General features: G+C 54.7%; 8 protein-coding genes across 8 annotated transcripts; 5 read left to right on the forward strand and 3 right to left on the reverse strand.

Annotated features, from left to right (window-relative positions):
• Positions 1-888: 888 nt before the first annotated feature.
• PHYSODRAFT_328086 (hypothetical protein) lies at positions 889-1,551 on the reverse strand (the record flags this gene model as incomplete). Its single annotated transcript, XM_009524341.1, has 1 exon — positions 889-1,551. The coding sequence occupies one exon, from the start codon at positions 1,549-1,551 to the stop codon at positions 889-891; it is 663 nt and encodes a 220-aa protein (XP_009522636.1).
• A 519-nt stretch (positions 1,552-2,070) lies between these two features.
• Positions 2,071-2,442, forward strand: PHYSODRAFT_328087 (hypothetical protein; the record flags this gene model as incomplete). Its single annotated transcript, XM_009524342.1, has 2 exons — positions 2,071-2,104; positions 2,189-2,442. The coding sequence occupies 2 exons, from the start codon at positions 2,071-2,073 to the stop codon at positions 2,440-2,442; spliced, it is 288 nt and encodes a 95-aa protein (XP_009522637.1).
• Positions 2,443-3,441: 999 nt separating this feature from the next.
• On the forward strand, positions 3,442-4,104 carry PHYSODRAFT_328088 (hypothetical protein; the record flags this gene model as incomplete). The annotated part of the gene is made up of 1 exon (XM_009524343.1): positions 3,442-4,104. The coding sequence occupies one exon, from the start codon at positions 3,442-3,444 to the stop codon at positions 4,102-4,104; it is 663 nt and encodes a 220-aa protein (XP_009522638.1).
• Positions 4,105-8,732: 4,628 nt separating this feature from the next.
• Positions 8,733-9,278, reverse strand: PHYSODRAFT_263673 (hypothetical protein; the record flags this gene model as incomplete). Its single annotated transcript, XM_009524344.1, has 1 exon — positions 8,733-9,278. The coding sequence occupies one exon, from the start codon at positions 9,276-9,278 to the stop codon at positions 8,733-8,735; it is 546 nt and encodes a 181-aa protein (XP_009522639.1).
• Positions 9,279-9,558: 280 nt separating this feature from the next.
• PHYSODRAFT_328092 (hypothetical protein) lies at positions 9,559-10,146 on the forward strand (the record flags this gene model as incomplete). Its single annotated transcript, XM_009524345.1, has 3 exons — positions 9,559-9,651; positions 9,773-9,946; positions 9,991-10,146. 3 exons carry the CDS (start codon positions 9,559-9,561, stop codon positions 10,144-10,146), a joined length of 423 nt encoding a protein of 140 aa, XP_009522640.1.
• A 6,032-nt stretch (positions 10,147-16,178) lies between these two features.
• On the forward strand, positions 16,179-16,385 carry PHYSODRAFT_385244 (hypothetical protein; the record flags this gene model as incomplete). The annotated part of the gene is made up of 1 exon (XM_009524346.1): positions 16,179-16,385. A coding segment is annotated over one exon (207 nt), but the record flags the coding sequence as incomplete, so codon positions are not given.
• Positions 16,386-19,365: 2,980 nt separating this feature from the next.
• PHYSODRAFT_328096 (hypothetical protein) lies at positions 19,366-19,867 on the reverse strand (the record flags this gene model as incomplete). Its single annotated transcript, XM_009524347.1, has 2 exons — positions 19,366-19,653; positions 19,775-19,867. The coding sequence occupies 2 exons, from the start codon at positions 19,865-19,867 to the stop codon at positions 19,366-19,368; spliced, it is 381 nt and encodes a 126-aa protein (XP_009522642.1).
• A 280-nt stretch (positions 19,868-20,147) lies between these two features.
• Positions 20,148-20,693, forward strand: PHYSODRAFT_328097 (hypothetical protein; the record flags this gene model as incomplete). The annotated part of the gene is made up of 1 exon (XM_009524348.1): positions 20,148-20,693. The coding sequence occupies one exon, from the start codon at positions 20,148-20,150 to the stop codon at positions 20,691-20,693; it is 546 nt and encodes a 181-aa protein (XP_009522643.1).
• Between the last annotated feature and the right edge of the window lie 677 nt (positions 20,694-21,370).

Here is a 21,370-nt window from a genome sequence, read left to right on the forward strand (position 1 = left end):
AGTGTGAATGCGCTGGTGGCTGCAGCGCGACGGTCAGCCCCCCCCCCCTACTAAAACACGGGAGGCACTGGTACAGACAGACACAAGGACCGTCGGTCAACAATGACCATCCCGTCGGGATAGGATCGTGGTAGGGACAGTTGACAACGACAGCACGTGTTTCGCGTTCGGGCATCTGAAAAGCTACTCTCTTTACAACTGCTTGTATTAATAAAACGGGGGCACAGTAGCTTGCTTGCCAACGGGTTGCCCTAGCACGCCAACGGGTTGGTTACCCTAGGCTTTCTTGTCGGGCCGGCTATGTAGATGCCGACTTCAACATCGAGCATACAATTACCACTATAAAATGGCGAGCCGCTCGGCACTCTTCGCTGCCAGAAATCTGCTCATCCCTCAGCTCCACCGATGAAGCGATTCGGATCGGTTCCTGCTTGCGAAAGTGTCGTGCCCGTTTAGTATCGTGCGGCGACCGCTGACTACACTAATACTAATGACGGAGCGTATCTGCCGCTGACAATGTCAGCCTGGCATTGCGTATAAGAACATGGCGTTGACATACAGCAGCGTTGAGTGACTGTGAACACGTTGCTCGCCATATTCGCGCCGTACTGGCGGGTGCTGCTGCAGCCATGTCGATACACAGCAACGATGGGTTACTGTAGAAGATATAGCTTAGAACTGACAGAACTCGTGGTGTATTGAATTGATAGCGTACCAACGCCACACTCATCGACAATAGATTACTGACACAACACAACTACTAGGCCTGTGGATCCACAGGAGAACAAATGCCACTTGCTGGATGCATGCACGTCATGGCGTATAGCACACCCACCCACACAGAGCTGGCCATACCGATCCGACGGTAACTACTCCCGGGCCCGCTCCTTACTCCGAGCGAAGCTGACGGTACGCCTTCTGAGACGTAGCGCCCGCGCCACCAGTTGCACTGTTCGGGGCGCTGCGCGGACCAGCGTTCGCGTTCGCAGTCGCAGTGGCCGTCGCAGTCGCGCCACCGCTCGTCTGGACGGGGCCATCGTTGCCACCGCGGCCGGCGCCGACGTTGGCATTCGCGTTGGCGTTTGCCGGAGCACCGGCATTTGCGTTCGAGACAGCATTGCCGGCGTATGCGTTGGCGTTGGCTGGCGCACCGACATTCACATTCGCGTTGGAGACGGCATTCGCAGGCGCCGAGTTGTATCCAACTGAGGGACCACCGGCGCCAACAGCAGGCACGCCGACACCGACATTGGCACCGACGCCAGCCACGCCCGGCACACCGACACCGACATTGGCACCGACGCCGGGAGCATACAAACCGGTGCCGTACAAGCCGGTGCCGTACACACCTGGGGCCACGCCGACACCCACGACCCCGGGGACTGGGATCACACCGTGGATGCGGGTGTTGTGCACGTGGTTGTTGTGGATGTAGCCGGGGTGGATGTGGGCAGAGGTCTGGGCCACCTCCTGCTCCGCGCTCACTCCGCTTGACACGGCGGCGGCGGCGGCGGCGATGCACACGGCGAAGATGTTGCTGCTGCTGAACATGGCTGGGGACTGCTTGCTGGAGACTTGAGCTGGGTCTGGAATGACAGGGAGAACGCTGGCTCTGGGAGATCTGCCTCGACTTGCTTGAGATCGAACGCGGATTGAAGAATGAAGTGTGAATGCGCTGGTGGCTGCAGCGCGACGGTCAGCCCCCCCCCCCCCTACTAAAACACGGGAGGCACTGGTACAGACAGACACAAGGACCGTCGGTCAACAATGACCATCCCGTCGGGATAGGATCGTGGTAGGGACAGTTGACAACGACAGCACGTGTTTCGCGTTCGGGCATCTGAAAAGCTACTCTCTTTACAACTGCTTGTATTAATAAAACGGGGGCACAGTAGCTTGCTTGCCAACGGGTTGCCCTAGCACGCCAACGGGTTGGTTACCCTAGGCTTTCTTGTCGGGCCGGCTATGTAGATGCCGACTTCAACATCGAGCATACAATTACCACTATAAAATGGCGAGCCGCTCGGCACTCTTCGCTGCCAGAAATCTGCTCATCCCTCAGCTCCACCGATGAAGCGATTCGGATCGGTTCCTGCTTGCGAAAGTGTCGTGCCCGTTTAGTATCGTGCGGCGACCGCTGACTACACTAATACTAATGACGGAGCGAATGTGAATGTCGGTGCGCCAGCCAACGCCAACGCATACGCCGGCAGTGCTGTCTCGAACGCAAATGCCGGTGCTCCGGCAAACGCCAACGCGAATGCCAACGTCGGCGCCGGCCGCGGTGGCAACGATGGCCCCGTCCAGACGAGCGGTGGCGCGACTGCGACGGCCACTGCGACTGCGAACGCGAACGCTGGTCCGCGCAGCGCCCCGAACAGTGCAACTGGTGGCGCGGGCGCTACGTCTCAGAAGGCGTACCGTCAGCTTCGCTCGGAGTAAGGAGCGGGCCCGGGAGTAGTTACCGTCGGATCGGTATGGCCAGCTCTGTGTGGGTGGGTGTGCTATACGCCATGACGTGCATGCATCCAGCAAGTGGCATTTGTTCTCCTGTGGATCCACAGGCCTAGTAGTTGTGTTGTGTCAGTAATCTATTGTCGATGAGTGTGGCGTTGGTACGCTATCAATTCAATACACCACGAGTTCTGTCAGTTCTAAGCTATATCTTCTACAGTAACCCATCGTTGCTGTGTATCGACATGGCTGCAGCAGCACCCGCCAGTACGGCGCGAATATGGCGAGCAACGTGTTCACAGTCACTCAACGCTGCTGTATGTCAACGCCATGTTCTTATACGCAATGCCAGGCTGACATTGTCAGCGGCAGATACGCTCCGTCATTAGTATTAGTGTAGTCAGCGGTCGCCGCACGATACTAAACGGGCACGCCACTTTCGCAAGCAGGAACCGATCCGAATCGCTTTATCGGTGGAGCTGAGGGATGAGCAGATTTCTGGCAGCGAAGAGTGCCGAGCGGCTCGCCATTTTATAGTGGTAATTGTATGCTCGATGTTGAAGTCGGCATCTACATAGCCGGCCCGACAAGAAAGCCTAGGGTAACCAACCCGTTGGCGTGCTAGGGCAACCCGTTGGCAAGCAAGCTACTGTGCCCCCGTTTTATTAATACAAGCAGTTGTAAAGAGAGTAGCTTTTCAGATGCCCGAACGCGAAACACGTGCTGTCGTTGTCAACTGTCCCTACCACGATCCTATCCCGACGGGATGGTCATTGTTGACCGACGGTCCTTGTGTCTGTCTGTACCAGTGCCTCCCGTGTTTTAGTAGGGGGGGGGGCTGACCGTCGCGCTGCAGCCACCAGCGCATTCACACTTCATTCTTCAATCCGCGTTCGATCTCAAGCAAGTCGAGGCAGATCTCCCAGAGCCAGCGTTCTCCCTGTCATTCCAGACCCAGCTCAAGTCTCCAGCAAGCAGTCCCCAGCCATGTTCAGCAGCAGCAACATCTTCGCCGTGTGCATCGCCGCCGCCGCCGCCGCCGTGTCAAGCGGAGTGAGCGCGGAGCAGGAGGTGGCCCAGACCTCTGCCCACATCCACCCCGGCTACATCCACAACAACCACGTGCACAACACCCGCATCCACGGTGTGATCCCAGTCCCCGGGGTCGTGGGTGTCGGCGTGGCCCCAGGTGTGTACGGCACCGGCTTGTACGGCACCGGTTTGTATGCTCCCGGCGTCGGTGCCAATGTCGGTGTCGGTGTGCCGGGCGTGGCTGGCGTCGGTGCCAATGTCGGTGTCGGCGTGCCTGCTGTTGGCGCCGGTGGTCCCTCAGTTGGATACAACTCGGCGCCTGCGAATGCCGTCTCCAACGCGAATGTGAATGTCGGTGCGCCAGCCAACGCCAACGCATACGCCGGCAATGCTGTCTCGAACGCAAATGCCGGTGCTCCGGCAAACGCCAACGCGAATGCCAACGTCGGCGCCGGCCGCGGTGGCAACGATGGCCCCGTCCAGACGAGCGGTGGCGCGACTGCGACGGCCACTGCGACTGCGAACGCGAACGCTGGTCCGCGCAGCGCCCCGAACAGTGCAACTGGTGGCGCGGGCGCTACGTCTCAGAAGGCGTACCGTCAGCTTCGCTCGGAGTAAGGAGCGGGCCCGGGAGTAGTTACCGTCGGATCGGTATGGCCAGCTCTGTGTGGGTGGGTGTGCTATACGCCATGACGTGCATGCATCCAGCAAGTGGCATTTGTTCTCCTGTGGATCCACAGGCCTAGTAGTTGTGTTGTGTCAGTAATATATTGTCGATGAGTTTCGCTTTGCCAATACCGGTAACCCACGAGTGTTGTACGTTCTCTACGTTCGTACAGTAGTTGTATGCAACACGACACGTTTCTCTTGGCACATCTGCAGCAATGGCTACAGAAACAGCGACGAGACCGTTGCGGATATGGCAAGCAACACGTCCACAGTCATTTTCATGAGCGCTGTAGGTATTATACAGCATACAGACACCGTGTTTGTATGAGGAATAGCAGCGACAGATACGCTGCGTCAATAACGTAGTCAAGTCCGCGGTCGCCGCGCGATATGGTACTGTACGGCCACCGCACTTTCGCAATGAAACGATCCGTATCGCTTTTGTTTTCGGTGGAGCTGGACGTTGAGCAGATCTCTGCCAGGTCAGGGACGAGAGGTCATTTTGTCAGAGCCACGCAGGCTATGAAGAACATGTTGTACGGCTTGTCGTCCCACTCCCACTTGTGGGAACAAACACGCCACAGAGTCTTTAATCTCCCAAAGAAGTTTTCAACAGTCCGTTGTGGGCAATGTTGTTGTCGTTTTGCAGCTCGTCCAGCATTAGAGGCTATCCCAACGGACGCGGGCGTCGTTATTTTCTTCCTCTTGTATGCGCTGGGTGCAGTTTCTGGAGCGTGCAATCTCGATCGGAGTAGTGCAGAGCCAATTTGGAAGTGACAAAGTGTATTTGGAATAGGCTTGTGACTTCGTAGAATACAGGTCGAGGCCGGACGGTGGTCAACAACTAACAAATGAAACTAAAATCTGGCATTTACTATGCGACATCGTATGTATCTAACAGCCGGGCAGATGCGCAGTATTATTTTATTGCACAAGTGCATACATGTGTTGCACTAGGGTACGCACGCAGTTCCTCAGTAACAGTGCCTTAGGTCTATTGGTATTTGTATGCTCGATGTTGAAGTTGGCATCTACATAGTTTTTTGTGTCGGTTGAGCTCAATGGCTGGCAGATTTCTGTCAGTGAAGACTCTTCCCTGAAGAGTGGCTATACGGGTCAAATGCAGCGGATATATAGAGAGCTTCTGTACGCAGCAACATCAGCGAGTACGATGTAGTGTTCTGACCATTTTATACATTTTGAGCTTTTTTAACAACCGGACTCTGCCTTAAGTACACCACTCAAGTGTGTTGTGGTTGCACTTCGCTGTCTACTCGACTGGGTCCCTGCTACGAGCCTCACGGCCTGCAGATGCGTGGCGCGTGCCTCTAGGGGGCTGAAGTTGAAGTGTAGCGAATGCTGCGACCTGATGGGCGGATCATCTGGGGTCGCGTGGATATGATTGGGCGAGACAGTTGAAGTCAGATCAACAGCTGTGATTAGCATGGATAATCATATGCATTGACGTGCCCGTCCCAATCAGGTGTGACCGTCCCAACTGTGTTTGAGTATGGACCGTGCCCGTCCCAATCGAGTGTGCCCGTCCCGGGACACTGTGATTGGCTGACGGCCCGTGCCCGTCCCACTCAAGTGTGACCGCTGCACATGCATATAGTTAAATGAAGCCAAACGAGGGAGACGCTAGGAGAGCTACAGGAGTAGGAAGGAACAAGCAGAACAAAGACAACTAACTCAAATAAACTCACTTTCGGATTTCCTTCCTTCTGCACACTCGACTACAAGCCTCATTCGTCACTCTCAATTAGTTATGAGTCCAAGCTACGCGGACACCGTCAAGCTCGTGGAAGACAATTACTTCCACTGGGAGTTCAACATGCGGATGAAGCTTTCTCGCAATGGACTGCTGCCCCACATCAGCAAGGCGGAGTTCGACCCGGTGAGCTACCGCACCACGGACGCATGGAAGACCGACGATCTGAAGGCCCTTGGCGTGATCGCTGGCGACGTCAGCCTCACGTTCCAAGGCTACATCCGTGGTGCAATGACTGCGATGGACGCATGCACCATGCTCCAGGAGCAGTTCAACCGGAACACGATCAAGAACCGACTCCTCGTCACCAAGAAGCTGCACAACTTCAAGATGGAGCCCGGTACGCGGTTCGCAACGCATGTGGACCGATTCAAGGAGATCGTGCTCAAGATGGAGACGATTGGTGAGCCTCTGTACGAGAGTCGTCAGCTCGTGCTCCTGCTCGGCAGTTTGACGGACGAGTACCGGATGATCAGCACCGTGCTCGAGCACACGTGGACAAGTGGCTCAAGAGCAAGCGTCCGACTACGCGTTCACGGCAACGGGTGCGATGGAGAAGACGGAGTGGCTCGTGGACTCCGGTGCTAGCTCGCACATGACCAGCGTCCGGGACAAGTTCGTGTCCATGAAGGAGCTGAAGACGCCGGTCCGCATCACTATCGCGGACGGCACGAAGATCGACGCGGTACCGTCGGTTTGAAGCTGACGGACGGAACGTCTGTCACGCTGTCGGATGTGTTGTACATCCCGGAAGTTAATGGAAGCCTCATCTCGGTTGCGAAGCTGGCCGAGAAGGACTTCGTCGCGCAGTTTAGCAAGGACAAGTGTGTCCTTCGCTATGGCGATGCTACCGTCATGGAGGCCGAGCGCTGTGGAAACGTCTACAAGTTGAAGACAGTGGGGGACGAGATGTGTCGTGCGGCGACTGCATCTCGTAAGGAGCCATGGGCTGTTGTGCACGCCCGTCTCGGCCACATCCCCTTCAAGCGCTATGAACAGCTGCTGACCATGGCAGAAGGGGTGCCTCACGTTACGGATGGCGCCATTAGTGACAACGTCTGCGCAGGCTGCTGCATGGGCAAGATGAGAGCCGACGACTATCCCCGACACCCGGAGAAGCTGGTCAAGAGTGCAGGCGTACAGGATTTGGTGCACACGGACGTGATGGGTCCGATGCAGACCAAGCCCCCCGGTGGCTGCAGGTACGCTGTGACCTTCATTGACGACTACTCACGCCACGTGACGGTCTACTTCATGAAGGCCAAATCGGAGGTGCTGTCCAAGTTGAAGATCTACAAGGCAGCAATGGAGAATGCGACAGGCAAGCCGATCAAGCGCCTGCGTTCGGACAACGGCGGCGAGTACACAGGCAAGCAATTCAGGGCCTACCTCGACCGCAGCGGCATCAAGCACGAGAAGACGGTGCCGTACACGCCTCAGCAGAATGGTCTGGCTGAGCGCATGAACCGCAGTCTGGTGGAGATGGCGTGCTGCATGCTCTACCACGAAGTCATCGAAAAGAAGTGGTGGGCCGAGTCGGTCAACACGGTGGCGTGGATCATCAACCGAATCCCCAATTCGGTGAACGTGAAGACGCCCCATGAAATCGTTTACGGGACCAAGCCGCAGCTCAAGAACATGAAGGTGTTTGGTGCACTTGGCTACGCACATATTTCCGACGAGAAGCACCGCAAGCTGGATGCTAAGGCCTTCAAGTGTCGTTTCGTGCACTACGAGGATGGTGTCAAGGGATACCGAGTTCTCAACGTGGCGACAGGCAAGGTGCAAATCGTGCGCACTGTCAAGTTCATGGAGACGACGAGTCTGCAACACGTGGTGCCCAAGTCGGAGCTGGACGACGACGAGGTCACGGATACGGAGCCTAGCCACGGTGGATTGCAACCGGAGGAGTTGAAGCAACTCGTGCCAACCGTCGCTGAAGCTGGTGACGTGATCCCACTTTAATGTGACGCGGATGTAAACGATGCGATTGTGCCATACGGTTCGACCCCTCCTATGATTACCCGGTCGCGAGCTCGCCACATTGACGAGACAACGGATCGTGAAGAGGCAGGAGCCCGCAACAAGCAAGTCGTGGCGCCGTCGACAACCGGCACGAAGCGACAGTAGATGAGCCAAGGCAGAGCCCAGGTGCGCGAAGACCAGCTCGCCATTGAAGGTGGCCAAGCGATGGCTGCAACGCAGGAGGTCCCACGGACGTATGAAGAAGCCATGGCAAGTGCGGACCAAGTGGAATGGAAGCGAGCGATGCAGAGCGAGTTGAAGTCTCTTGTCGCCAACAAGACGTGGAAGCTGGTACCGAGACCAGCACACCAGCGGCCGATCGGCTGCCGTTGGGTATTCGCGTTGAAGCGCAACGAGAAAGGGCAAGTCATTCGGCACAAGGCCCGTATCGTGGCCAAGGGGTATTCGCAACGACACGGCGTGGACTACGAAGAGACGTAAGCGCCGGTGGCTTGCCTGAACTCGACCCGTGCCAAGTTGGCGAAGTGCGCCGCGGATGGATTCGAGATTGAGCAGTGTGACGTCGACACTGCGTTCCTGTACGGCAAACTGGAGGAGGAGCTCTACATGGAGCTGCCTCAAGGGCTCCGAGACCTGTTGTCACTGGCTGAAGCGGAAGGTGAAGACGACGTCGTGTGCATGCTGCTGCAGAGTTTGTATGGACTCAAGCAGGCATCGCGTGTTTTGGAACGAGCCGTATCGTGTTTCCGAAGTGTTATCTATCTCCCACTCGTACTCTGTAGCCTACGTGTAGCCTGTAGCCTAAGTGTACATGTGCGGTTTAACGGAGATTGCGTAGCGCACGGAGCACACGGCGCTGAGTCGCCGGACTCTTGGGTCCGTCGTCAGCACCATCCACGTCGCCCGCTGAAGCCGGGGTCTCCATCTCAACATCTGCATCCTTGTCCGCTTCCTCGCGTTCATCCTCGTTCGCATCTTCCTCTTCATCCGGCGAGGATTCTTCGATCGTTCGGTTAACGCGCTCCTGGCGGTCCTCAATTGGAGGGGGGGGGGGGGGGCGAGCTCGCAGAAGCTCTTCAATTGACGCCATCCGCCCTTCCAGCCCCTGCAACCTCTCGTCCACCGCTTGCAGACGCGCCAGTATGGTACGCAGCTGCGCAACAAGATAGACGTTCGCACCTTCATCTTGTCCTTCAGGAAGTAGGCTTGCGTCGTCGAGCGCACGCTCGTAGCGGTTACGGTGGCTTACGTCGTAGCTCTCCCCCTCCTTCAGGTGCCGGGCGAAGTGCTGCTTGAACTTGGACGTTGTCAGCGTCTTGTTGCACTGAGGGAATGTGCAAATAACCCCTTTGCGTTTGTTCGTCATGGTTGTTTAGCTTGGGGGGGGGGGGCTTGGCTTGGGATCTCTAATGATCGCAGCCACAGAGCCGGCTCTCCTGCTGCGATGTGTATCTTTTACAGCACAGTGTACCCTAAAGTGTAACTTTCGTGTAACCTATATTCCATGGGGTACACCGTAACCATAATGCGCCCTGTATCCCAACCGTATCCTGTAACCCCAATGTACCCTATTAATACCGGTACTACCAGTAATTTACCAGTTCTATCTCAACGATTGGTGCTGTTCAGTCGTCGTTTCGAGGCCAATGGAGCAAGACGATGAGGAAGACTTCGCCCGTGGTCGCGAATACTGCGACAAGAAGGCCTTCAAGCTAGCTGTGATGTCCTATGTGGTTCTGGTACGTTTCATGTTTACTTTCACAGTGTCAGCATGCTCTGTAGCTAACATAATGATCGCAGGGAAAGCGGGGCTGATACTTTCCTGACAACAACTCTGTCAAAATCACTGCCCGCTGCAAGATTAAGGGCTGTCCGTTTGCTGTACGCGGGCGTCTGACGGATGAAGGGTGTGTCCGTGTTACGTCTTCACATTTAGACCACTCGTGTCAGCCCTTGCAGCACAAGACGCCGCCGGCACTCATTGCGAAGGCTGTGGCCGCTACGGAGCTGCGGAACAGGAGCTCGGTTAAGGCCGTGAGAGTGCTAGGGTGTGGTTTGGTGCTGATGTCCCGTACAAGCAAGCGTATGATGCCCTGCAGCTGGAGACGCAGTCTGTGGATATGCGTGGTGCAAGTTATCGGCTCCTGAAGCCCTGGCTCGATGCGATGACTACAGCCAATCCTGACAGTGTCGTGGATCTCGTCTCTTCAAGCGACGATCACGTTCTAGCATAGTGAACCCTAGTCATATGCATAATCAGTGGCTCTGAAGCCATGTACTGATTCTACTACTGATTTAGGTTAGACAGTGCGTACCCACTTCGTAACCCTTCGAGTAACTCTCGTGTAACCCCGTTACACGCTGTACATATCCAGTCAAACCGAAGAAACTGTGGAGCGACTCTTGGGTTCGTGGTACAGGCCAATCGCGGATAGTCTGCACCTTGTCCGGATCAATGCGAACTCCATTCCGACCGATAAAATCACCCAGACACGGGATCTCTTCAGCACAGAAAACACATTTGGAGAGCTTCACGTACAACTTGTTCTTCTTCAAAATCTCCAACACGTCACGAAGGGCTCGGAGGTGCTCGTTGATGTCTTTCGACTTCGTGAACACGTAGATATCATCGTAGAATGAACGTGTGTGTGGCCGACCCTTGAACAATGAAGAAGTCAATCGATGCCTCCGGCAACGGGTCAGCAGACATACCAGCAATGAGAGTTCTCAACTCTTGGGCATAGTCCATCAACTCCTTCTTGCTCTGCCTGGTCGCCAGGAAGCGTGAGCGCACGCGATACGCCTCGTTAGGTGGAGCAAACACTCGGGACAATTGCTGTTTCAGCTGGTCCCACGTCGGGAAGGCCACCTCGACCGACGTCCCGGACGTTAGTGCCCACTCTCTCGCTCGCCCACCGAGCTTCGAGATAGCTAGTGCCACGCGCTGCGACTCCGTCCGGAGTAGAGCTGAGCTCATAGCCATCTCAACTTCACGGGTCCAAAGCATCAAGCTTTCACCCTCCTTGCCTTCGAAGGTCTTCACGCTCAACATGAGCGGCTTGGGTCTTGTTCCCGCGTCAGATGACGAAGCGGGCGCTTGGGGCGCCGCGGCCGTTGCCATCCTCTGCTGGAGGTGCTCTAGCAGAGCATTCTCGTAGCTTGAAAACGCCTCGAGACGCGCGTTCACCGCGTCGGGGCCTTGCTGCGCAAGTTGCGTCACGCCCTCCGGGCCCAGCAAGGACATAAGCTTTTTAAGCGCATCCTGCTGGTTCGGGGGCAAGTGAGCGAACTGCTCCATTCTCCACAGAGGGTCAGTCTATACAGACTCAGGTGTCGGATTAACTACAAGTGCTACCAAGTGCAGCGGGGCTGCCGTAGCTTTGCATCAGAGGAAGCTTAACAGACTCACAGAGTCTCAGCTTAAGATAGCCCGTTCTAATACCAGAACGTACGAGTCCGTACACCTTACGGACTTCAAGAGTCAACCCTTAACTCTTAGCTGTGTGAATCTCAAACTGAATGTATTTCCCTTTATTGCGGCAAAGCCGCCTACGGTGTAAATGTATCCGGTTCACTATCTAGCATAGTGAACCCTAGTCATATGCATAATCAGTGGCTCTGAAGCCATGTACTGATTCTACTACTGATTTAGGTTAGACAGTGCGTACCCACTTCGTAACCCTTCGAGTAACTCTCGTGTAACCCCGTTACACGCTGTACATATCCAGTCAAACCGAAGAAACTGTGGAGCGACTCTTGGGTTCGTGGTACAGGCCAATCGCGGATAGTCTGCACCTTGTCCGGATCAATGCGAACTCCATTCCGACCGATAAAATCACCCAGACACGGGATCTCTTCAGCACAGAAAACACATTTGGAGAGCTTCACGTACAACTTGTTCTTCTTCAAAATCTCCAACACGTCACGAAGGGCTCGGAGGTGCTCGTTGATGTCTTTCGACTTCGTGAACACGTAGATATCATCGTAGAATGAACGTGTGTGTGGCCGACCCTTGAACAATGAAGAAGTCAATCGATGCCTCCGGCAACGGGTCAGCAGACATACCAGCAATGAGAGTTCTCAACTCTTGGGCATAGTCCATCAACTCCTTCTTGCTCTGCCTGGTCGCCAGGAAGCGTGAGCGCACGCGATACGCCTCGTTAGGCGGAGCAAACACTCGGGACAATTGCTGTTTCAGCTGGTCCCACGTCGGGAAGGCCACCTCGACCGACGTCCCGGACGTTAGTGCCCACTCTCTCGCTCGCCCACCGAGCTTCGAGATAGCTAGTGCCACGCGCTGCGACTCCGTCCGGAGTAGAGCTGAGCTCATAGCCATCTCAACTTCACGGGTCCAAAGCATCAAGCTTTCACCCTCCTTGCCTTCGAAGGTCTTCACGCTCAACATGAGCGGCTTGGGTCTTGTTCCCGCGTCAGATGACGAAGCGGGCGCTTGGGGCGCCGCGGCCGTTGCCATCCTCTGCTGGAGGTGCTCTAGCAGAGCATTCTCGTAGCTTGAAAACGCCTCGAGACGCGCGTTCACCGCGTCGGGGCCTTGCTGCGCAAGTTGCGTCACGCCCTCCGGGCCCAGCAAGGACATAAGCTTTTTAAGCGCATCCTGCTGGTTCGGGGGCAAGTGAGCGAACTGCTCCATTCTCCACAGAGGGTCAGTCTATACAGACTCAGGTGTCGGATTAACTACAAGTGCTACCAAGTGCAGCGGGGCTGCCGTAGCTTTGCATCAGAGGAAGCTTAACAGACTCACAGAGTCTCAGCTTAAGATAGCCCGTTCTAATACCAGAACGTACGAGTCCGTACACCTTACGGACTCCAAGAGTCAACCCTTAACTCTTAGCTGTGTGAATCTCAAACTGAATGTATTTCCCTTTATTGCGGCAAAGCCGCCTACGGTGTAAATGTATCCGGTTCACTATCTAGCATAGTGAACCCTAGTCATATGCATAATCAGTGGCTCTGAAGCCATATACTGATTCTACTACTGATTTAGGTTAGACAGTGCGTACCCACTTCGTAACCCTTCGGGTAACTCTCGTGTAACCCCGTTACACGCTGTACATATCCAGTCAAACCGAAGAAACTGTGGAGCGACTCTTGGGTTCGTGGTACAGGCCAATCGCGGATAGTCTGCACCTTGTCCGGATCAATGCGAACTCCATTCCGACCGATAAAATCACCCAGACACGGGATCTCTTCAGCACAGAAAACACATTTGGAGAGCTTCACGTACAACTTGTTCTTCTTCAAAATCTCCAACACGTCACGAAGGGCTCGGAGGTGCTCGTTGATGTCTTTCGACTTCGTGAACACGTAGATATCATCGTAGAATGAACGTGTGTGTGGCCGACCCTTGAACAATGAAGAAGTCAATCGATGCCTCCGGCAACGGGTCAGCAGACATACCAGCAATAAGAGTTCTCAACTCTTGGGCATAGTCCATCAACTCCTTCTTGCTCTGCCTGGTCGCCAGGAAGCGTGAGCGCACGCGATACGCCTCGTTAGGTGGAGCAAACACTCGGGACAATTGCTGTTTCAGCTGGTCCCACGTCGGGAAGGCCACCTCGACCGACGTCCCGGACGTTAGTGCCCACTCTCTCGCTCGCCCACCGAGCTTCGAGATAGCTAGTGCCACGCGCTGCGACTCCGTCCGGAGTAGAGCTGAGCTCATAGCCATCTCAACTTCACGGGTCCAAAGCATCAAGCTTTCACCCTCCTTGCCTTCGAAGGTCTTCACGCTCAACATGATCGGCTTGGGTCTTGTTCCCGCGTCAGATGACGAAGCGGGCGCATGGGGCGCCGCGGCCGTTGCCATCCTCTGCTGGAGGTGCTCTAGCAGAGCATTCTCGTAGCTTGAAAACGCCTCGAGACGCGCGTTCACCGCGTCGGGGCCTTGCTGCGCAAGTTGCGTCACGCCCTCCGGGCCCAGCAAGGACATAAGCTTTTTAAGCGCATCCTGCTGGTTCGGGGGCAAGTGAGCGAACTGCTCCATTCTCCACAGAGGGTCAGTCTATACAGACTCAGGTGTCGGATTGACTACAAGTGCTACCAAGTGCAGCGGGGCTGCCGTAGCTTTGCATCAGAGGAAGCTTAACAGACTCACAGAGTCTCAGCTTAAGATAGCCCGTTCTAATACCAGAACGTACGAGTCCGTACACCTTACGGACTCCAAGAGTCAACCCTTAACTCTTAGCTGTGTGAATCTCAAACTGAATGTATTTCCCTTTATTGCGGCAAAGCCGCCTACGGTGTAAATGTATCCGGTTCACTATCTAGCATAGTGAACCCTAGTCATATGCATAATCAGTGGCTCTGAAGCCATATACTGATGCTACTACTGATTTAGGTTAGACAGTGCGTACCCACTTCGTAACCCTTCGGGTAACTCTCGTGTAACCCCGTTACACGCTGTACATATCCAGTCAAACCGAAGAAACTGTGGAGCGACTCTTGGGTTCGTGGTACAGGCCAATCGCGGATAGTCTGCACCTTGTCCGGATCAATGCGAACTCCATTCCGACCGATAAAATCACCCAGACACGGGATCTCTTCAGCACAGAAAACACATTTGGAGAGCTTCACGTACAACTTGTTCTTCTTCAAAATCTCCAACACGTCACGAAGGGCTCGGAGGTGCTCGTTGATGTCTTTCGACTTCGTGAACACGTAGATATCATTGTAGAATGAACGTGTGTGTGGCCGACCCTTGAACAATGAAGAAGTCAATCGATGCCTCCGGCAACGGGTCAGCAGACATACCAGCAATGAGAGTTCTCAACTCTTGGGCATAGTCCATCAACTCCTTCTTGCTCTGCCTGGTCGCCAGGAAGCGTGAGCGCACGCGATACGCCTCGTTAGGCGGAGCAAACACTCGGGACAATTGCTGTTTCAGCTGGTCCCACGTCGGGAAGGCCACCTCGACCGACGTCCCGGACGTTAGTGCCCACTCTCTCGCTCGCCCACCGAGCTTCGAGATAGCTAGTGCCACGCGCTGCGACTCCGTCCGGAGTAGAGCTGAGCTCATAGCCATCTCAACTTCACGGGTCCAAAGCATCAAGCTTTCACCCTCCTTGCCTTCGAAGGTCTTCACGCTCAACATGATCGGCTTGGGTCTTGTTCCCGCGTCAGATGACGAAGCGGGCGCATGGGGCGCCGCGGCCGTTGCCATCCTCTGCTGGAGGTGCTCTAGCAGAGCATTCTCGTAGCTTGAAAACGCCTCGAGACGCGCGTTCACCGCGTCGGGGCCTTGCTGCGCAAGTTGCGTCACGCCCTCCGGGCCCAGCAAGGACATAAGCTTTTTAAGCGCATCCTGCTGGTTCGGGGGCAAGTGAGCGAACTGCTCCATTCTCCACAGAGGGTCAGTCTATACAGACTCAGGTGTCGGATTAACTACAAGTGCTACCAAGTGCAGCGGGGCTGCCGTAGCTTTGCATCAGAGGAAGCTTAACAGACTCACAGAGTCTCAGCTTAAGATAGCCCGTTCTAATACCAGAACGTACGAGTCCGTACACCTTACGGACTCCAAGGGTCAACCCTTAACTCTTAGCTGTGTGAATCTCAAACTGAATGTATTTCCCTTTATTGCGGCAAAGCCGCCTACGGTGTAAATGTATCCGGTTCACTATCTAGCATAGTGAACCCTAGTCATATGCATAATCAGTGGCTCTGAAGCCATATACTGATTCTACTACTGATTTAGGTTAGACAGTGCGTACCCACTTCGTAACCCTTCGGGTAACTCTCGTGTAACCCCGTTACACGCTGTACATATCCAGTCAAACCGAAGAAACTGTGGAGCGACTCTTGGGTTCGTGGTACAGGCCAATCGCGGATAGTCTGCACCTTGTCCGGATCAATGCGAACTCCATTCCGACCGATAAAATCACCCAGACACGGGATCTCTTCAGCACAGAAAACACATTTGGAGAGCTTCACGTACAACTTGTTCTTCTTCAAAATCTCCAACACGTCACGAAGGGCTCGGAGGTGCTCGTTGATGTCTTTCGACTTCGTGAACACGTAGATATCATCGTAGAATGAACGTGTGTGTGGCTGTGTGAGGCAACAAGCCTGGGCAGTTCAAGCGCGACTGCAACAAGTTGAAGAGCGAGTAGGGAAACGACCAGCCACGCCAGTAGGAGAGGGACCTGACGTGAAGAGCACTAGCGAGGAAGATTTAACCGTAAACGAAGCTACGTTGCATCTACTTTGCGAAGACCCTCTCGTGTACGACCGCGCACCATTGCTCGCCGTTAATGGCAACATCGAGCAGCGCGAGAAAAAGATTGGCGCCAAGGTTTTGCTGGACTGTGGCGCTACGACGGTCTATGTGTCACGCATGTTTGTGAAGAAGCATGAGCTGAAGACGCATGTGTACACAGACCGAACGATCAAAGTGAAACTGGGAGACAACAACTTTGGGGAAGCAGTCTTGGAGCTAGCGACGATAACTGTTCGCCTCGATGATTCCCCCAACTACCAGTGTGTCGCTGTCGTGCTCGACATTCCGGATGAGTTTGACTGTGTCCTCGGGATGCCATTTTTCGTGGATGTACAGCCAGAGATCGACTGGAAACGTCGATGCTTCAAGAATGGCGTATCAGTTGGAGCCTCGGGAGCAGAAACTTCGACTCACAGCGGGAAGTGCAGTCAGACTATAGGTTCCGGGTTTCACCGAGCTGTGACCAGCGTAAGCTCGTCTACTATAAGCCGTGATTCCTGTCGAGCCGTCGTGCCAGAAACACTGTTGGAAGACGAAGCCGTAGCTACTGAAAGACCAGCTGGTGATACGGAGAACCTCTCGAGGCGAGAGAAGAGGAATGCCAAGGTTGAGGCAATGTTTATTCTTGGAGTAGTCGACTCGGAGGGGTCCAAACGAAGTTCATCACGCGGAAGAAGCTGCGAAAGTTTCTGCGGCTACCTGCGAAGGACCAGCCTGAACACGATTTCATGATTGTGTTGACAAACGACACGAACAAGGAGATTCAGAGTGGCATAAGACGAAGTGACGAACCTGACAATGTTGAAACGGAGAAGGCAAAGCGGTTCCTGCAAACTGATTGGGAGTTGTTCAAGAAAATCCCTGCGTACCCGATCATTCTGGAGTATAAAGCCAGTGTGTTTACACCCAAGTTGCCGGACGAATTGCCGATGGAGCGTGATATTGAGCACCGTTTCGACGTGGAGGACCCCAACATTGCAATGTACCGACAGCAGTGGAGACTCTCGCCCGAGCGGAAGGCCGAGATCGACAAGTGGGTGCGAGACATGATCGCTAAGGGATTGATTCGGCCGAGTATTAGCCCTCATGCAGCTCCGACATTCTGCGTTCGTAAACCTGTGGGATGGCACATCGTACACGACTACTGGTATTTGAACAGCAACACGATCCAACAGAGCGTACCGATGACGCGTAAGGAAGACGTCTACTACCTATCGTGCATGGACCTCATGTCAGCATACTACCAAGTACAGATGAAGATGGATCACGTTCCAAGCGCCCAGTGGATTAAACCAGTATCTGGTGTTACCGATGGGAGTCAGCAACGCACCAGCAACGATGCATCGATTGACGTCTTCATTGTTCAAGGGTCGGCCACACACACGTTCATTCTACGATGATATCTACGTGTTCACGAAGTCGAAAGACATCAACGAGCACCTCCGAGCCCTTCGTGACGTGTTGGAGATTTTGAAGAAGAACAAGTTGTACGTGAAGCTCTCCAAATGTGTTTTCTGTGCTGAAGAGATCCCGTGTCTGGGTGATTTTATCGGTCGGAATGGAGTTCGCATTGATCCGGACAAGGTGCAGACTATCCGCGATTGGCCTGTACCACGAACCCAAGAGTCGCTCCACAGTTTCTTCGGTTTGACTGGATATGTACAGCGTGTAACGGGGTTACACGAGAGTTACCCGAAGGGTTACGAAGTGGGTACGCACTGTCTAACCTAAATCAGTAGTAGAATCAGTATATGGCTTCAGAGCCACTGATTATGCATATGACTAGGGTTCACTATGCTAGATAGTGAACCGGATACATTTACACCGTAGGCGGCTTTGCCGCAATAAAGGGAAATACATTCAGTTTGAGATTCACACAGCTAAGAGTTAAGGGTTGACTCTTGGAGTCCGTAAGGTGTACGGACTCGTACGTTCTGGTATTAGAACGGGCTATCTTAAGCTGATACTCTGTGAGTCTGTTAAGCTTCCTCTGATGCAAAGCTACGGCAGCCCCGCTGCACTTGGTAGCACTTGTAGTCAATCCGACACCTGAGTCTGTATAGACTGACCCTCTGTGGAGAATGGAGCAGTTCGCTCACTTGCCCCCGAACCAGCAGGATGCGCTTAAAAAGCTTATGTCCTTGCTGGGCCCGGAGGGCGTGACGCAACTTGCGCAGCAAGGCCCCGACGCGGTGAACGCGCGTCTCGAGGCGTTTTCAAGCTACGAGAATGCTCTGCTAGCAGAGGATGGCAACGGCCGCGGCGCCCCATGCGCCCGCTTCGTCATCTGACGCGGGAACAAGACCCAAGCCGATCATGTTGAGCGTGAAGACCTTCGAAGGCAAGGAGGGTGAAAGCTTGATGCTTTGGACCCGTGAAGTTGAGATGGCTATGAGCTCAGCTCTACTCCGGACGGAGTCGCAGCGCGTGGCACTAGCTATCTCGAAGCTCGGTGGGCGAGCGAGAGAGTGGGCACTAACGTCCGGGACGTCGGTCGAGGTGGCCTTCCCGACGTGGGACCAGCTGAAACAGCAATTGTCCCGAGTGTTTGCTCCACCTAACGAGGCGTATCGCGTGCGCTCACGCTTCCTGGCGACCAGGCAGAGCAAGAAGGAGTTGATGGACTATGCCCAAGAGTTGAGAACTCTCATTGCTGGTATGTCTGCTGACCCGTTGCCGGAGGCATCGATTGACTTCTTCATTGTTCAAGGGTCGGCCACACACACGTTCATTCTACGATGATATCTACGTGTTCACGAAGTCGAAAGACATCAACGAGCACCTCCGAGCCCTTCGTGACGTGTTGGAGATTTTGAAGAAGAACAAGTTGTACGTGAAGCTCTCCAAATGTGTTTTCTGTGCTGAAGAGATCCCGTGTCTGGGTGATTTTATCGGTCGGAATGGAGTTCGCATTGATCCGGACAAGGTGCAGACTATCCGCGATTGGCCTGTACCACGAACCCAAGAGTCGCTCCACAGTTTCTTCGGTTTGACTGGATATGTACAGCGTGTAACGGGGTTACACGAGAGTTACTCGAAGGGTTACGAAGTGGGTACGCACTGTCTAACCTAAATCAGTAGTAGAATCAGTACATGGCTTCAGAGCCACTGATTATGCATATGACTAGGGTTCACTATGCTAGAACGTGATCGTCGCTTGAAGAGACGAGATCCACGACACTGTCAGGATTGGCTGTAGTCATCGCATCGAGCCAGGGCTTCAGGAGCCGATAACTTGCACCACGCATATCCACAGACTGCGTCTCCAGCTGCAGGGCATCATACGCTTGCTTGTACGGGACATCAGCACCAAACCACACCCTAGCACTCTCACGGCCTTAACCGAGCTCCTGTTCCGCAGCTCCGTAGCGGCCACAGCCTTCGCAATGAGTGCCGGCGGCGTCTTGTGCTGCAAGGGCTGACACGAGTGGTCTAAATGTGAAGACGTAACACGGACACACCCTTCATCCGTCAGACGCCCGCGTACAGCAAACGGACAGCCCTTAATCTTGCAGCGGGCAGTGATTTTGACAGAGTTGTTGTCAGGAAAGTATCAGCCCCGCTTTCCCTGCGATCATTATGTTAGCTACAGAGCATGCTGACACTGTGAAAGTAAACATGAAACGTACCAGAACCACATAGGACATCACAGCTAGCTTGAAGGCCTTCTTGTCGCAGTATTCGCGACCACGGGCGAAGTCTTCCTCATCGTCTTGCTCCATTGGCCTCGAAACGACGACTGAACAGCACCAATCGTTGAGATAGAACTGGTAAATTACTGGTAGTACCGGTATTAATAGGGTACATTGGGGTTACAGGATACGGTTGGGATACAGGGCGCATTATGGTTACGGTGTACCCCATGGAATATAGGTTACACGAAAGTTACACTTTAGGGTACACTGTGCTGTAAAAGATACACATCGCAGCAGGAGAGCCGGCTCTGTGGCTGCGATCATTAGAGATCCCAAGCCAAGCCCCCCCCCCCCAAGCTAAACAACCATGACGAACAAACGCAAAGGGGTTATTTGCACATTCCCTCAGTGCAACAAGACGCTGACAACGTCCAAGTTCAAGCAGCACTTCGCCCGGCACCTGAAGGAGGGGGAGAGCTACGACGTAAGCCACCGTAACCGCTACGAGCGTGCGCTCGACGACGCAAGCCTACTTCCTGAAGGACAAGATGAAGGTGCGAACGTCTATCTTGTTGCGCAGCTGCGTACCATACTGGCGCGTCTGCAAGCGGTGGACGAGAGGTTGCAGGGGCTGGAAGGGCGGATGGCGTCAATTGAAGAGCTTCTGCGAGCTCGCCCCCCCCCCCCCCCTCCAATTGAGGACCGCCAGGAGCGCGTTAACCGAACGATCGAAGAATCCTCGCCGGATGAAGAGGAAGATGCGAACGAGGATGAACGCGAGGAAGCGGACAAGGATGCAGATGTTGAGATGGAGACCCCGGCTTCAGCGGGCGACGTGGATGGTGCTGACGACGGACCCAAGAGTCCGGCGACTCAGCGCCGTGTGCTCCGTGCGCTACGCAATCTCCGTTAAACCGCACATGTACACTTAGGCTACAGGCTACACGTAGGCTACAGAGTACGAGTGGGAGATAGATAACACTTCGGAAACACGATACGGCTCGTTCCAAAACACGCGATGCCTGCTTGAGTCCATACAAACTCTGCAGCAGCATGCACACGACGTCGTCTTCACCTTCCGCTTCAGCCAGTGACAACAGGTCTCGGAGCCCTTGAGGCAGCTCCATGTAGAGCTCCTCCTCCAGTTTGCCGTACAGGAACGCAGTGTCGACGTCACACTGCTCAATCTCGAATCCATCCGCGGCGCACTTCGCCAACTTGGCACGGGTCGAGTTCAGGCAAGCCACCGGCGCTTACGTCTCTTCGTAGTCCACGCCGTGTCGTTGCGAATACCCCTTGGCCACGATACGGGCCTTGTGCCGAATGACTTGCCCTTTCTCGTTGCGCTTCAACGCGAATACCCAACGGCAGCCGATCGGCCGCTGGTGTGCTGGTCTCGGTACCAGCTTCCACGTCTTGTTGGCGACAAGAGACTTCAACTCGCTCTGCATCGCTCGCTTCCATTCCACTTGGTCCGCACTTGCCATGGCTTCTTCATACGTCCGTGGGACCTCCTGCGTTGCAGCCATCGCTTGGCCACCTTCAATGGCGAGCTGGTCTTCGCGCACCTGGGCTCTGCCTTGGCTCATC

Source organism: Phytophthora sojae (assembly GCF_000149755.1).
Source record: "Phytophthora sojae unplaced genomic scaffold PHYSOscaffold_3, whole genome shotgun sequence".
NCBI lineage: Eukaryota > Oomycota > Peronosporomycetes > Peronosporales > Peronosporaceae > Phytophthora > Phytophthora sojae.